Raw genomic sequence first — 15,837 nt, forward strand, 5'->3', positions numbered from 1 at the left:
GGCTGAAAAGGGCGGAAGTGGCCCCCATTTCTCGAGGAAGAAGAAGGCTGGGTGTTTCCTCGGGACCCCTTCGAAGACTGGGACTTCTTAGGGGCCGAGGAAGTGCCAGCCTGGCCCAAAGGCCTGGGCACAGTGGAATGCGAAGACCCGGAGGTCTTGGCCACTGCCTGGTGGACAAGCCAGTCGCTGTCATCGGCACGGCGCTTGTCCATCACAGCGTACACCAGCTCTCTGGGGAAGAGAGAGGAGGAACCCAACAACGGTCCATTCCGCAGGGCGATAGCTGACTCGGGACCTACAGACCTGGCAAAGCGGGAGAGAACGGCATCCCTTTGCTTTAGCACCAGGTTCGCCCACAGGTTCGCAGTCTGGTGGGCGAGGTAGGAGATAGCCCTACCCCCAGACTGGCACAGTCTCCCAAAGGCGGAGTCCTCCCCAGGTACAATAGCGCCTGAGGAAGCAGCTACCTTCGATACTGTGAAGGACCACAGATCGAGCCAGGAGACTGCTTGGAAGGCCGCCATGGCGGTGGCTTCCAGGGTTGCAGCTTCTTGCTGAGAGAGGGAGATACTCTCTGCAGTCAATTGCTGCAACGACAGACCCGGATCCAGACGAGTCAGATCCGGGTCAACCTGCTTAGTCAGTTACGCCCCTTCAACTGGTGTGTAGAAGCGCTTCTGTCGAGGCAGAGGAGGAGGAAGAAGCTTGTCCGAAGCGAACTGTCTTGCCCAGACACAAGACCGTTCACCTGGTCGAGTACCCCCTCGGCAAGCGTGGACCACGGCAGCCCCACCGAAGCCTTGGGTTCCTTCTTGGGTCCCCAGAAGGATTCGAGGCGCGAAGGACGATCCACAGACGAGGCCGTGGTCCCTTCCCTGAGGTCATTGTGCTGACGAATCAGTGCGATAACTTCCGCAAAAGTCCTCTGTATTTCGGGGGTGTCCGCATCCTGGGGCAGAGGACCCTCGAGTCCCTCCAGAGTGCGGTCCTCCTGAACTACTCTCCCCGCAGGAGGGAGAACCTCGGCAGACCCCGATGAACCTTCCTAAACCACGCGAGCGTAAGACCTGGTCGAGCAGAGAACCGAGCCAGGTTCATACCCCCACGCGGTAGAACTCTGAGGAGAACACTCCCCAGAGTTCCTCCTCTCCGACTCGCGCCCCCTGGAAGAAACCAAAGGGGCGGAGGGGACAGGCGAGGAAGATTGGGCGCTCCCACTGGCTTTACTGGCAGAACCAGCAGAGGCAGTGGGCCGAGAGAGGTCACCAACCCGCGGTGATGACGAGCTCCCGGGTCGAGGAGACTGCTTTCGCCCAGGCGAAGCAATCTCCCAAGGAGAGCAGAGCGACTCGCGAGAGCCGAGCCGCGCACTCGCCTCCCCCGAGCCAGGCTGGCCGCGCGGACATGGCCAGGGACTGGGAGGAGTCGAGCGCGCAGCTGGCTGGCACGAGCTTGCGCTGTCCTCTGGACACGCCCCAGTCTTCTTCGAGGCCGTAGCCTCTCAGGAAGACTGAACAGGGGACCTCTTCTCCACCTCTCCTTGCGTTCGGCCCCGTGGGGCCGAAGTGCTATCCCGGGAACCTGACTTGGCACTTAAAGGAGTGCCAGCAGGAAGAGCTGGAGCACCTGCATGCCCGGGCTCTTTCTCTTGCCCCACAGCCTGGTCTGTACGGTGAGAAGTTTCTCCCGCATCAGACTGGGGTACCTGGGTCTCCTTGGGGACCCGGGTACTCGGAGCAACTCGCGAACGAGTGTCCGTCGCGGACTTGCTGGCCTTTGAAGCAGGAATTTTCTTAGGCGCAGTGGGGGGTGCAGGCCTTGGTCTGCACGCCCTTGGCTCCCGATGCCACTGACCCGGAGGCCAGGGCAGCGGTTCCCTGATCCGAGGATCAGGAAGAGCCGACGAGGGATCCCACTGCCTTCCCTGGAAGGAGGCAGACCCTTAGAAGCCTCGGTGCGAGGCTTCTTGGGGGCGGGGAGAAGCAGGCTTCTTCTTCTTCGGCTGCAAAGCCTCGGAAGGAGAAGCGGAAGAGGCAGCAGACGAAGACGACGATGATGACGAAGATGAAGACGACGACACCTTCCTAGACCACTTCTTCTTCTTCTTCACCATCTGTTTCAGGAACGCTGTCAGGTCCCCAAGCCAGAAGAGCGTGGCCGAAGACTCAGGAACAGCAGGAGGGGCTGCAGCAGAAGGTATATCCCGGGCAGAGACCGCGGAGCTTGAGCCAGCATTTGCCTGGGTGGAAGCAGCAGCGCGTCGGCCAGGAACAAAAGTAGGCGGGGCCGGGAATGCAGGCGCCGCCCCTCCTGCGTGGATAGTCATGTCAGGCCGCGTCAGGGTCGATGGGATGGGGACAGGAACAGACAAAGGGCCCGGCTGGAACGTAAGGCGAGGAACAGTGGATGTAGACAAGCCAGGGTCAGCAACAGGGGCAGCGACAGTCACATACGGGTATGATGACGTCACCATGTAGGCGGGGCCAGCTCGTGTGAACGGGGCCAGGAAGACAGGCGGCAGCGGTACAGCATGCTGCAACGCAGGGGACGCCGAAACCTGGGTGTCGTGGTGTGATGCTACCGACACCGGGAGCTGTGCAAACCTGGACATGGAGACGGTCGCAGTAGTGGCTGTCGTTGCCGAGTGAGTGGTAACTGGAGCGGGGGGCAGTGGAGCCAATCCCTCCAGTGACGTGCCAGGTAGACCCAGGTGTAGCCAGGTTGAGGTTGGGTTTGAAGCCTGGCTATCCAGCCCGAGACCTGAAGCGAGAGTCGGGTTAGTACAGGAAGCCTCCACCCGCTCCAAAGGAAAAAACTCCCCTCCGGAACGGGAAGAGACCTCCAAGAGGATGTCCCGGTCCAACTCTCCACTGCGCCCTTCCACAAACGATGAAACAAAAGAGGAAGGGGAGGGGGAGTCCTCACCCGAGGGAGAGGGAGCAAGTAGGGGAAGTTCGCCGGGAGGGAGAAACGAGCCCGACACATTTGCCACCACTGGAGTCGTCGGGGGCATGTTTCCCTCAGACGACTCCTTGGTAGGCTTACGACGGTAACGTCTCCTCCCCTCGAACTTCCCCCATTGCTCAGGGGACCAAGAGCAACACTCACTATAAGGGTTGTCGCGTGAACACACACATCCCCTGCAAGATGTACAGAGGGCGTGTGGGTCCACGTCGACTCTAGACCGAAAAGAGTTACATTTTTTCCCCCCTACCCCAGGACATACATGCTGGGGATAGGAAGGTTTGGATGATTTATCCATAACAAACAAGGGTAAAATTTCCCACCAATTACGAAGAAAAGAAAGCTGTCAGGCAGAGAGCGGCGAAGAACAACGTCCGTGAACTACGACGGCCGAAAGCAAATTGGAATGTTTACATCCGGGCAGGCGGTACTCCCGCCTCCCGGACAGTAGTTAACTGCCTAACCACCTTGTTTGAAGTTCAACGGCCGTTTCCAGCCTAAGCCTGAAAGTAATCCTAGTCTAATGGACCGAGGGTTTGTATATTGTGTCAGAACAATGCGTCTTTCTTGTCAAATCTTTAAGAGAGGAGGATTCTAGAGGCTCAAAGGAAGGGCCCGAAAGCCATTTGAGGACGATATCCAAATTCCCTGCAAGATCCGGGCTTCTATCTTGCTTAGTAGTATTCAGGGACTTTATTAAATCACTTAAGTCCTGGCTTAATGCAAGGTCTATTCCTCTGTGCTTGACGACAGAATTCAACATAGATCTGTATCCCTTGATGGTTTGACGTGGCTAGGCCTTTCGAGGATCTGAGGAACAGCAAAAAATCTGCAACCTGAGGTACAGTTGTTTGAGTAGAGGATATATTTCTGTCTCAACACCAGCTCCGAAAGACTGTCCACTTCGATCGGTAGACTGCAGCAGAAGATCATCACCTACATCCTGCAATAGCTTCTGCAGCCTTCCTTGAAAACCCTTTCACTCTGACAAGCTCCCTGACAAGTCTGAACCCTGTCAGAGCAAAAGTGGATAAGCCTCGGTGAAAACGAAGAAAATGGGGCTGTCTGAGAAGATTTTTCTTCTGAGGCAGAAGCCTTGGATAGTCTACCAGTAGGCTTAGAAGGTCCAGGAACCACTCCTTGTGTGGCCAAAAGGGTCATTGATGCATTGCTGTGGGTGTTGAACTTCCTCAACACTTCTCTTACCATGTTGAAGGAAGGAACAGCGAAGACATCAGGACCTGACCAATCTTGCAACATGGCATCCGTCGCCCACGCTTGCTGATCTGGAGTCGGGGAATAGTACAGAGGAAGATGGTGGTTTCTTGACGTTGCAAACAGGTCTACCATCAGCTTTTCCCACCATTTCCACAGGTCGGTGCATACCTGTGGATTGCCTGTCCACTCCGTTGGTAGAACCTGTTTGCTGCCACTTAGTTCGTCCACGAGAACGTTCATTTTGCCCTGGACAAAGCAGCTCAGAACGATGGCCCTGTTGTTCTGTGCCCATAGAAGAAAGTTTTTGGCTGCTTCGCACAGCGAAAAAGAGTGGGTTCCTCCTTGTTTCTTTATATAGGCCAATGTGGTCGTGCTGTCTGAATATACTGCAACTGTTTTTCTGAAGGTCTGTTGCAAAAAACCGAAGGGCCAGGTGTATCACCCTCAATTCTTTCACATTTACGTGCAAATCTCTTTTGGTCGGGGACTATAAACCTGATACTTCCAAGTCGTTGAGAAGGGTGCCCCAACCCAGATCCAACACACTGGAGTACAACATCAGGTTGGGGTTCGTAGGAGACAATGACATCCCTGTTGCGAATCTGTCCTCCGCCAGCCACCACTGAAGGTCCTCCTTGATTTTGGGGGTGATTTTGAAGATGAACGAATCTGGAAATATCTTTCTCCACCAGTTGGCTCTGAGATAGAACTGAAGGGGTTTGATGTAGAGTCTGCCCATAGGTACAAACTTCTTGACTGGCGACAGAGTTCCCACAAGGCTCATCCAAGTGTTGGCCGAGCAGGACAGAAGGACATGAATTCTTGAACTTTCAAAATGCAGTTGTGAATCCTTTGTTGGGATGGAAAAGCACAAAAATTCAGAGAATCTATCACTATCCCCAAATAAAGAATGACTGTATGGGAATTATTTGTGATTTCTTGAAGTTTATCGGCAATCCTGGCTCTTGCACAAGTAGAAGGGTCTTCTGAAGGTCCTCCATGTATGGGACTTCTGATGGGGAGCGTGAGAGCCAATCATCCAGGTATAAGAATACGTTGATTCCTATAAGGTGTAGCCACTCCTCTAAAGGAGCGAGAACGCGGGTGAAAACTTGAGGTGCCATGGAGAGGCTGAAGCACAGGGCTCGAAACTGGAAGGCCCTGTCCTGGAACACAAATCTCAGATACTTTCTGGAATCCTGGTGAACTGGAATGTGGAAATAAGCATCCTCCATATCTATTGTCACCATCCAATCCCTCTGATGGGTGGCTGACAGGACCGATTGATTTGTTTCCATCTTGAACTTCGTAGTTTGGACAAAGAAGCTCAGAGCACTGACGTCCAGGACCGGTCTCCATCCCCTGGATGACCTAGGGACTACAAAGAGGCGGCTGCAAAATCCCTCTGTGCTCGTGTCTTCGACTTCCTCCACTGCCTGTTTCTCGAGCAGAGCCGAAACCTCTTGAGACATGGCTGAAAACCTCTCTAAGCCATAATAGATGCTTTAAAGCACTTCAAATATATCATATTTGGGTATAAGATAACTGTATTCACTGATCATTCAGCCACAGTAGAAATTTTTCCAGGCGAAGAGCTCGTTGGTTTATGACAGCCCAAGACTATGACAGAGTTGAAATATGTTCCTGGGAAGGCTAATAAAGTGGCAGACACTTTATCAAGGTGATGGGAGAGGTTACTAAGGGAGATTTCTCCCGGAGGAGATCGAGTAGCCCTCTCCCAAGACTTGAAGCACCCAAGGATCTACTTTACTTGATTCCCATCTGTTCCAAAAATGAAGTAGTCTTGCTCCCAACGGAGCACGAAGGACAGGTAGCTCACTCACGAGAGGTGCAAATTGGTTCTCTGACGGGACTGGACGTGACCTCTACTCCCTCGAAAGGGTTGCTGAGGGAAAGAAGTATTCCTGGTCAGAGGAACTGCAGTGGAAGAAGGACGTGTCGAGATCCTAGTCCTCTTGGCGGACTGAGAGAGTAAATCTTAGGTGGATTTCTTCTGCAATTCTCCTGCAACCCATTCTAAAGTCTCTTGAGGGAACAAGCTGTTGCTGTCCAAGGAAGCGAACAGAAGGGAAGAACGTTGAGGAGTGACCCCCTTAGAGGTGAATGAGCACCTAAGTTTTGTTGCTTCAGTACACCAGCAGTGAAAATGGTGGCCAGTTCATGGGCGCCGTTCCTCACTGCACGATCTGCGCAGGCCAGAACCCCCAGCCAGTCCAAAGCAAAATTCTCTTGAAGTGATGCTCAGTCTTTGATCTTCTTCACTAGTGCGCCAATGGTCCAATAGAGGAAACTCTATTCCGATGAGGTAAACAAAATCCTGGCGGACAAGAAGGGTGACTGAGGAGTAGCACCAATGAGGCTGGAGAAGTCCCCTTGAGAGGAAGCAGAAACTCCCAAGGATGGAACTTCCCCAGTAAAATAGAACAAATACTTCTGACGTATCAGACAAGAAGGAGGCACACAGAACTCAGCTTTACCAATGTCTCTCTTCTCTGAAAACCATATGTTGATACGTGCGAAAGCTTTCTTGGATGAGGAGGACAGAACCATACGTGGCAATTTAGCCGCTCCTAACGGCCATCACATAATAAACGCCGAGCCTGGAGAAGAAGAGGTGGCTGGAGAAAAGAAGTCCGGGTAACATACCAAGAAGAACCGCAACAGGGCCACGTAGTTCGATGTAGGAACATCATCCTCTACAGGTTCCTCTTCAGAAGAAATCAGGGACATCGGAGAATCTGAAGGCGCTTGAGTGGTTGTAGATGGGTTCTGCAGCAAGTTCAAGATGTTACTAAACGTCGATGAACAGGGACTAGGGAAGGATCCTGAACCGCAAAGGGATTGGCATGAGTCACACCAGAGACAGCAAGTCCCATCTGTGGAGCCGGACAGACCCTGGAAGGCGGACAAACATCAACGTTGGCGCCTACTAACACTGGACGCTCGGTCCCTGGACGTCCGCTCACTGATCCGGCGGGCATATCTGAAGTCTGCAATTCGGACATTATGCTTCCAAAGGGGGCACTCTAGGAAGCTGGGCATCCATAAGACAGACACTAGGACACTTGATGTCCAAGCGCAGAACAATCCGACAAAACACGATCACTCTTGGAACGCACAGACACTGGACGTCCACTTGTTGAACGCGCAGACAACGGACACTCCAACGAATGCCACTCGGACACTGGTTTCTCACAATTGGGCATTACACTCTCGGACTCTGGACGTTTGGACACTCAATAACCATACGCTGGACTAACAGACACTTTTTTACACACTTTGTGGTGCTTGATGTCCATTGAAAGGGAGCGAGAAGCTTGAGGAGACTCCCAAATATTACAGGAGGGTAGAGGACTATGAGCACTATCCAATGCTCGCTTATAAGACGGAGGAATGTCCTCGTCCACTGGGGCGCCATACCTTTTCAACGGTCTTGAAACACTGGCAAATCACTGACCACAATTATGAGTGCCAGTCCGAGTTACTAGAAGATAATGCATGTACGTCCATTCAGATGCCTTTCCAACGGCGATCCCCCGAGACCTGGGACGGGCAGACAACAGGCTTGGACGAGGCGACAACTACTCATGGGCGAACCCCACCAACCTCCCTTGGACTGCCAGTTTGCTTCCTCCCAGGTGAGCAAGGGGAGTTCAGCAGGGCCCTTGGTCTAGGAGCATCGGTGGGACAAGTAGCCGGCCCCTCCACAGACAATGCACTCACACTGTTGAATTTGTCCATGAGGACACGCACTGAATTCCCAATTTGGGAAACGGTTCACTAATTAATCAATCTTGTCCACACGCACTTCTAGGCTGGCAATGGCACTGGGATCAGAGGAATGAGAGCCAGGGATCTGAGTTTCAGGGAAAGTCGGAAGACTTGAGATAGGGGAAAAAGCGGTTCCAAGTATTGCAGGAATAGGTAATGGAGTCACATCAACTCCCAAAGACAAAGCCTGACTAGCAGAAGCCTTCGCTTCAGCCCTAGCGGTCGCTTTCCTAATTCTGTCACGCTGTAATTTGTCTAAGTATGCATGAAGAGTCTTCCACTTCCCCTTATCCCAGTCTCTACACTCGTCACAGCAAAGTTCAGAAGAGCAAACCTGTTTCCTTCACGAACTACAAACAGTATGATTGTCATAATTGGCTGAAGTCAACCTATTCTTACAGCCCTCACTACAATACCTTATACTAGAAAGGCTAGAATCTGACATGATTAATAAGTCAAAATCGGGAAAGTCACAAAAGAGAAGTCTAAATTAGCTAAGCTAATTAACAGGACTGCGCCACCAAAAAGAACAAAGTATTTCACCAAATGAAGGATAACAGCAACCATCCAGTGAAAAAGAACAAATTCAGAGCTGCTTATGACCAAGTTCAGTCATCAACTGGCAAAAACGAACTGAGCTCTTGTACCTATCCTTCCCCAAAAGTGGGCGGGGCAGCATAACTATACACAACTTCAACAAACGAGCGCTACCGCAAATTTTAAATTTTGAGCTGCTGCGTAAAGTAGAAACAATGGTTATGTAATTACAGTATTTGGTGCTTGGATCTGCTGGGAGCTCGGATCCCACTGATCGCTCAGATCTCACTTGATGCTTCGATCCTTCAGATCCCACTGTACACTTGGATCCCTCAGATCCCACTGTATACTTGGATCCCACGGATCCCACTGGGTGCTTGGTTAGTGGAGGGAGACTCCTCTCACTCCGAATGAGAGAGAATCGAGGAAGAAGGGTTGACCACCAAGGGCATAGTTGGGGGCATATAACCCTCAGACGACACCTTGACAGCCTTCCTCCCTTCAAACTTCACCCACTACTCAGCCAACCAGGAGCAACACTCAACACAAGTAGATTCACGTGAGCAAACACGCCCCCTGCAGGAGGAACAAAGGGCGTGAGGATCAACTTCAATATACGAGCAGAAAATACTTCATTTCTTGCCGCCAACCCCAGGAGACACACACTGAGGGAAGGCGGCCTTGCGAACAGGCTTGTCAGGTTCATGGGTTTACATATTTAAAATCACAAACACACATATACTCAAGCAAAAAAACAAAGAAATTAAGATCCCACTGGGAAATACATCTCAGTAACAATTGGGGCAGAGAGGGAAGAACACGTCTGCACCACACGATGGCCGAAAGCAAATTGGAATGTTTACATCCAATCGAGCGGGACTCCTGCCTACCGGACGGTAGTTAACTGCCTAGCTACCTTGTTTCAAAGTTCAACGGCCGTTTTGAGCTCCGCTGTAAGTAATTCCTATTGTAAAGGACCGATAGTTTGCATATTGTGTAGGAAAGAACTTTATATATCACCAGCAAATTTGCGAAAGATTTTAGCATGCGTTTTAGATTAATTTTCTTTTCTTTCAATACCAATTCTTGATATTCGAGTCTTTTACCTTGTTCATAAGTCTCCTTAAAGTGCTTGATATGAAACGTATATTCAAATATGTTGCAAATTTACTGTTACACAGATCTTTACTAATGAATAGGTTACTGCCTAGTTAACCACTCGGATTTTTTAAAAGTCCTTTATTTATGTTTCAACATAAGTGCAAGAAGGGCTCTCTATCAGATTTTGTTGGTACCAAGGCATCTTAGGTGGACAATGCTGAAATCTGAATGGTTCTTGTGTTCTAAAATTCATCAATCACATGGGATTTTAGAATTCAGGACTTTTTAAAAAAACAAGCTCCAGTTCTTAATCATGGCTTCTCTTGTGCAAATGTAACTCACATTTCTAACATTCTTTTCTGTACCAAATCAACAGTTTTAAAGATACTGGACCCCCATCGGCTATATCCTACAATCATGGGGAACCACAGTGGGAAACCTGGGAGGGGGAAAATACAAAACAAGAAAATATAGAAATCTATTTTAATGTTCCAATCATACTTCTGCAAATTCTGATTAAGATAAGGGTTACTGAACATTTTCAAAGTGAGATTTGACTAACCCTGTATTTCAACTCTTTTGTATTCTTTGTAACACTAAAACCCATTTCCCAATGCAATCCCCATAAATATACGAAACAGACCTAGGCTCAGATGGCATGAATGCCAGAATGTTCAAAACAAACACTAAAACATAAGAAACGCATCAATTATAGTTTAGATTAAAGTTTTACCACTTTTCATAGCACAGGCTTTTAACGAAACTTGAGAACAAAGCAAAAAATTCATAAATCCAAAACCGGTACTAGAGCAAATAAAATGCCCACCGCTGGGTGAATGTAAAGGGGACAGCTGCATTAAGATACTCTATTAATATAAATTTTTTACTAAACAATATAGAAATGGGCATAAGCCTATATAATACAAAAGAGGAGAAATAATTTGATGAATTTACTGTCTTTTGCTTAAATTTTTTGTTCATCCCCCAGGGGCTGGTGGTAAACCCTGTGAAAATTCCGCAGGACCCCATGTTTAGTACCAGACCACTGTGGGTTAAAGCAAAAATGTAAACATAAGACAAAGTTTCCGTTATCTCGGTATGTGTCCAAAAGTATCGGTATTATTTTAGAAAGAGGAACCAGCCCAAAATGACATGAAAATATGTTTTTCTAGGTGATTTTGATGTGTTTTGCACCTTCATTTTCACCTAACAGTTTTAGACTTTCCGGGCACCTACTTGACCGCCGACCGAAAATCGGCGGAAGAACACGACCTTACTGTAACCCCTGTGGCTAGCGCGCGCAGCGCAACATTACCTCTTGCCAGAAAATGTCGTGCTTGCCAAGAATCTTTAAATATGCGGATAAGGCGAAGTGCCGTTCCGCCACGGACTTACTGACAGCACACATAAACAGGACGACATATTGGTTTTGGTGTTCTTCCGCCGATTTCGGTCGGCGGTCAAGTGGGCCCGGGAAACTGTAGGTGCTCTGAGTAAAGTCTAAAACCGTTAATTTCCGAGGAAAATGAAGGTGATATTCGTGCAAAACACATCAAAATCACCTAGAAAAACATATTTTCATGTCATTTTGGGCTGGTTCCTCTTTCTAAAAATTTACCAAAGTATCTTACCTGTACTGCATTATAGGCTATACTCCATATTCTCTTTTCTTCAGTCAAGGAATTTTGGCAGGAATTTTAAGTCTAACCTACAGGCTATCCTCGTGCAGTTGTCCCCTACACATTTATCCACAGCTGTACTCTAGGCTACCCCTACCCTATATTTATCAACGCAGGTGAGACCCCGGAAGGAACCATGGTTTTTGAGTGTCTATACCCTATTTCTGCTGCCAGTCAGGTTGACTGGTTTACTTTTGATAGGGTGGCCTAAGTTGGATTATTCTGATGTCAAAGTTCACCCATACCAGCAAAGAAAAAAAGAAATTCCGACTGAACTTACGCAAGAGCGAGTTGCCGTGCAGACCTCCCGAATGCAATTCCGAAAAACTCTTGGAGGCATATTGCTCAAAATTGGCAGGATTGGAGAAGTAATCCCGCAATCTGGGTAGTTCACATCCTGCTTCTGTCAGTTCTGTGTGAAGCTCTAAGGCGGTTAAAAGGAGTTTTTCGTGTAATAACTTCGCTGCAATTTCATCCCATGGCTGTGCTGGTGATGGGCGTTCCCGTTTTTTGATTTCGAGCGGAGGTGGCGAAAGTTCTTTGGAATTGTCTTTCTGCGCGGATTCTGCCTCCGCCATAGTAAACACACTGCGCTTACATTCCACCCTCCCAGCAGAGAAACAAGGCCTTCCAAAACACAAGGGTTCTCGTTTTCATACAGAGGCAAAATCTATTGACAAAAATCTTTATAGCATTAATCTGATAAAATAAAAATCTTATTTATTTTTCAAATCTCCTAATTTGCTGCACGATAACTTGAAATATGTGATTTCTTTACATGGACTACTGACTGAATCATTAAGATTCTAAACTAATACTGCACAGTAGAGTTATGAATAAACAACAGGTACAAACCAAACAGCTCCATCACTGCTTGATGAGAATAAATGACATCATTTAAGCATGTGACTCAGGCAGCATGTATACTCAAATGTGATTGGATCGGTAGGTTGTCAGATGGAACAGATATGCACAACGTTCAAAAATTATACATATCCAGTTTCATTATTAAATTAAACTGAGTGCGGAATTCAGTAAATGTTGTTTGGTGGTAGTGGGATTATGCTCGAACATTACAGAGGTACTAGATAACGATTACCCTTCTCCAGGTTTAATACTACCTTTCTCATTCTCAGTACATGCGTCAGTGCCATTGCGAATAAGAGAATGTAATAGGGGAATTACTGCACTGTTCTGCATTTATTAGGTTTATTATTTAACCACTGCACCCCCAACCGCCTGTTCGAAAAAACCAATAAAGATCACATAATGGGTTGCTTTATCTCGGTAGCCTATTCCTTTTTGTTTGAATTTTAGTCTACTTGTTTTAGGAGATACAAAACTGTTAAAAATTTTTTAATTAAAATTGACAGCCAAGAAGCCATAACTGCTGCCCGGTGGTAAAAGAGATTGTTTACTAGCGGTATCAAGGTATTTACACCCTTCTACAGCCCATACTGTCATAATACTATTAGCTGTCAATTTTTATTGGTTAGTTTTGTGCAGAACAGGAGGGCGTGATATGAAAGTGACTGAAATATCATGTCCTTTCAAGTTTTGCTAAATCAGTCACCACAGCAGCCTTACCTGCCTTACTTTGGTAAAAGTTACTGCGCAGACTGCTGTCAACTTATTTGCCACTGCACCTGGGCCAGGAAACTTCAATTCGGTCAATGCTACAATTATTTTACCAGCATTTTTATTGTTGCTCTTATTAAACGCTTTGATGCTGAAGGGCTTCGACAGTTTTGAAGACCAAGTTATATCTTCGAAATCAGCATGGGGATTTTAAGTTTTAAAATCCAAGTTGGGTCACAGTATTGATCGCCCCTACTCAAAATACATTCCTAGTATTTCCTACCAGATTACATGTCTTCACTGGTTTCACATTTTTTAGGATATGTCGAGATCATTTTTAGTGAACTTACTGCAGGAATTTTTAGTTGTTCGCTGGTTTAATTTTAATTTAAAGGTAAAACTAAAAACTCACATTTTGATGGAAACCCTCTTCTTACATCTCCACAGACTCAGTAGATGTAAAAATTTAAGAGGGGCGAGACATCAAGAGCTGTTCCATCAATTCTAGTATGTTCTTTATTATTATAATCATAATTTTTTTCCTAGACGTCTTCTCAGTTTAATCCATAGTCGGGGTCGCTGTTTATAATGTACCTCGTTAAGGTTTCTGACTTGAATAGTTCATAATTGGTTTTCCAGCTGGATGTCCTTCATGGCTCCAACCCTCCCTATTTATCCGGGCTTGGGACCGGCAATGAACTAGTCTGGATTGTTCCCCTTCACCCAGTAGCCAAATTATACTTTGAACTTGACGATCTTTGACATTTTAAGATAGAACTTCAAAACTGGATACGCAACAGGACGTGACAGGGAACAAAATTATGAAGTGTTGCCTAAGTTACTACAGCCCTTTCGTTTTATGCAGTTACCCGTGTTGGGTTTGCAATGAGACGACATTCTGCAGTGACATTAATTTTATTGTAAGAGAACAGAGAGCCGACTGACTCGCAACCGTGTTGCAGGTTGCAACTTCTTATCAGTTGGCAGCACATTATTGAAACATATCGTACATCCCCCCACAAATTATACATGGTAAAAATTAAAGAGGTAAATAAACTCTATAATTATAGAAAAAAAAAGAATTAACTAACTTTTAAACATCATAGCATACAGTTACATACACTGAGTACAATGTTCAGTGGCATTAAAGTAAATAAATACACACATATATATATATATATATATATATATATATATATATATATATATATATATATATATATATATATATATATATACAGTATATATATATATATATATATATATATATGACATATATATATATAATATATATATATATAATCAATAATTGTACAATATACGTAGATAATTAATATTAGCATCACAAGAAATCTTTGAGCCACTTGGGTTTACTGGCAGCCCTTCTAGGCCTACTAACAACACTGGACTTCTGATGGGAGTGTGCAAGTGGCTCTAAGGGTGCAGGACTCAGGGGTGTCAGGCCCTGGACACAGGTGTGCTAGTGGGCAGAGCAATAACTCTCAAGTGCCATCTGTTCCTTTTTGAGAGCCAACTGCTCCCATTGAGCTTAACTGTGTACTGACGGTGGTGCCTGGTTTCTGATATTGCACCCATTCTGTCCCACTGTTTAGTAGTTGGTTTTGTATATGTACAAGGGTACCTGGTTTGTTGGGTAGCAGTCTCCTGTTAGTATTAAGGGTACTCATAGCCTCCTGCAATTTTTCCAATTGCAGTTACTTTGATGTATCGTCCATCTCCAGTAACTGTCTGCCAATAGGTGTCTTTTACCTGTAGGCTCCTCGTCATGCAGTTGGCCACCCATTGCGAGCTGAGATGGTGACTCGATCTCCCTGAGAGGCGTGTTAAGATGCTGGAGTATCGCCAGGGCCGTCTTGTCTGACTCGAGGGCGCCACCTCTTGATGTGTTTTCTCAGAGGAGCCTCTTTGCCGATTTTACGGCTGTTTCTGCCCTGCCATTGGACTGGGGTTACTGGGCTGACGACTGATGAACCTTGACCCCCCATCTCCTGAAAAAGGCCTCCATCTCTACGCTGGCTAAGTTTGTACCTCCGTTCATCGATATTTGTTCTGGGGCTCCCCAACGTGAAAAATAGGATCAAAGGCGATTGCTTATTTTGCTAGATGTGGCACCTCTGGAGAAGTGAGCTATTTCTAACCAACCAGTTAGTCTGTCTGCACATAGCATGTATATGTTGCCTTCTGTCAGAAACATGTCTGCGACAACCTGCTGGAAGGGGTATTCTGCTTGGGGCATAAGCACCACTGCTTCAGGAGGCAGTGAAGGGGTGTGTTCATCACATGAGGTGCATTGGGCATGGCGGTGCTGAAGGTCTCCTTCTATTCCTGGCCAGTATACTGACTGTCTGGCCCTTCTAAGCATAGAGTCGAGGCCCTGGTGTCCTGCGTGTAGATTGGCAGCTACATGACGATGTAAATCTTCGGGGATAACAAGACATATGTATCCTTGATCCACAGAATATGTTACCAGATCCTAGTTGATGGCTAGCTGATCCCAAATGCTGAAGAAGGGATGAAAGCTAGCTACTTCTTGTAACTTCTGTTGGGGCCAACTCTTGCTGCAACTCTGGCTAGCAAAAGCTGATACACTGGATCATTGGGTGCAGCGCTCCTGACGCAGTCTTCATCCAATACAGTGACGTCTGTTCCAAGGTGGTCACGGTTTCACATGCTACTGACACTTGAATATCGTCTTCCAAGTCCGCATCAGAGGCTTCGTGGGACGATCTCATAGCTGGGTGCCTTGAGAAGTATTTGATGTGGAACTTGAATTGGAGTGTCTTCTCCTTCAGGTTGAACAACCTTGGGTTGATGATGTCCTTAAGGGTCCTATCACACAGCAGTTTGACAAGTGGGTGGTGGTCCGTGATAATGATGAGATTAGGGCACCCAAGTAGGAACAACCTGGCCTTCTGCAAGCACCAGATGACTGCAAGGGCTTCTCCTT

General features: G+C 47.2%; 1 protein-coding gene across 3 annotated transcripts in view; it reads right to left on the minus strand.

Moving 5' to 3' along the window:
- Positions 1 to 11,929, minus strand: part of LOC136845710 (RAB11-binding protein RELCH homolog) — a 155,663-nt gene extending 143,734 nt beyond the window's left edge. For 2 of the 3 annotated variants that reach the window (XM_067115883.1, XM_067115885.1), the window contains exon 1: positions 11,572 to 11,928. In XM_067115883.1, the coding sequence (XP_066971984.1) occupies positions 11,572 to 11,869 (298 nt within the window). In that variant the 5' untranslated portion in view covers positions 11,870 to 11,928. Of the gene's footprint in view, positions 1 to 11,571 lie in introns of all 3 variants that reach the window. The other variant, XM_067115884.1, reaches the window with a different exon arrangement.
- Between the last annotated feature and the right edge of the window lie 3,908 nt (positions 11,930 to 15,837).

This window comes from Macrobrachium rosenbergii, chromosome 14 (genome assembly GCF_040412425.1).
Source record: "Macrobrachium rosenbergii isolate ZJJX-2024 chromosome 14, ASM4041242v1, whole genome shotgun sequence".
NCBI lineage: Eukaryota > Metazoa > Arthropoda > Malacostraca > Decapoda > Palaemonidae > Macrobrachium > Macrobrachium rosenbergii.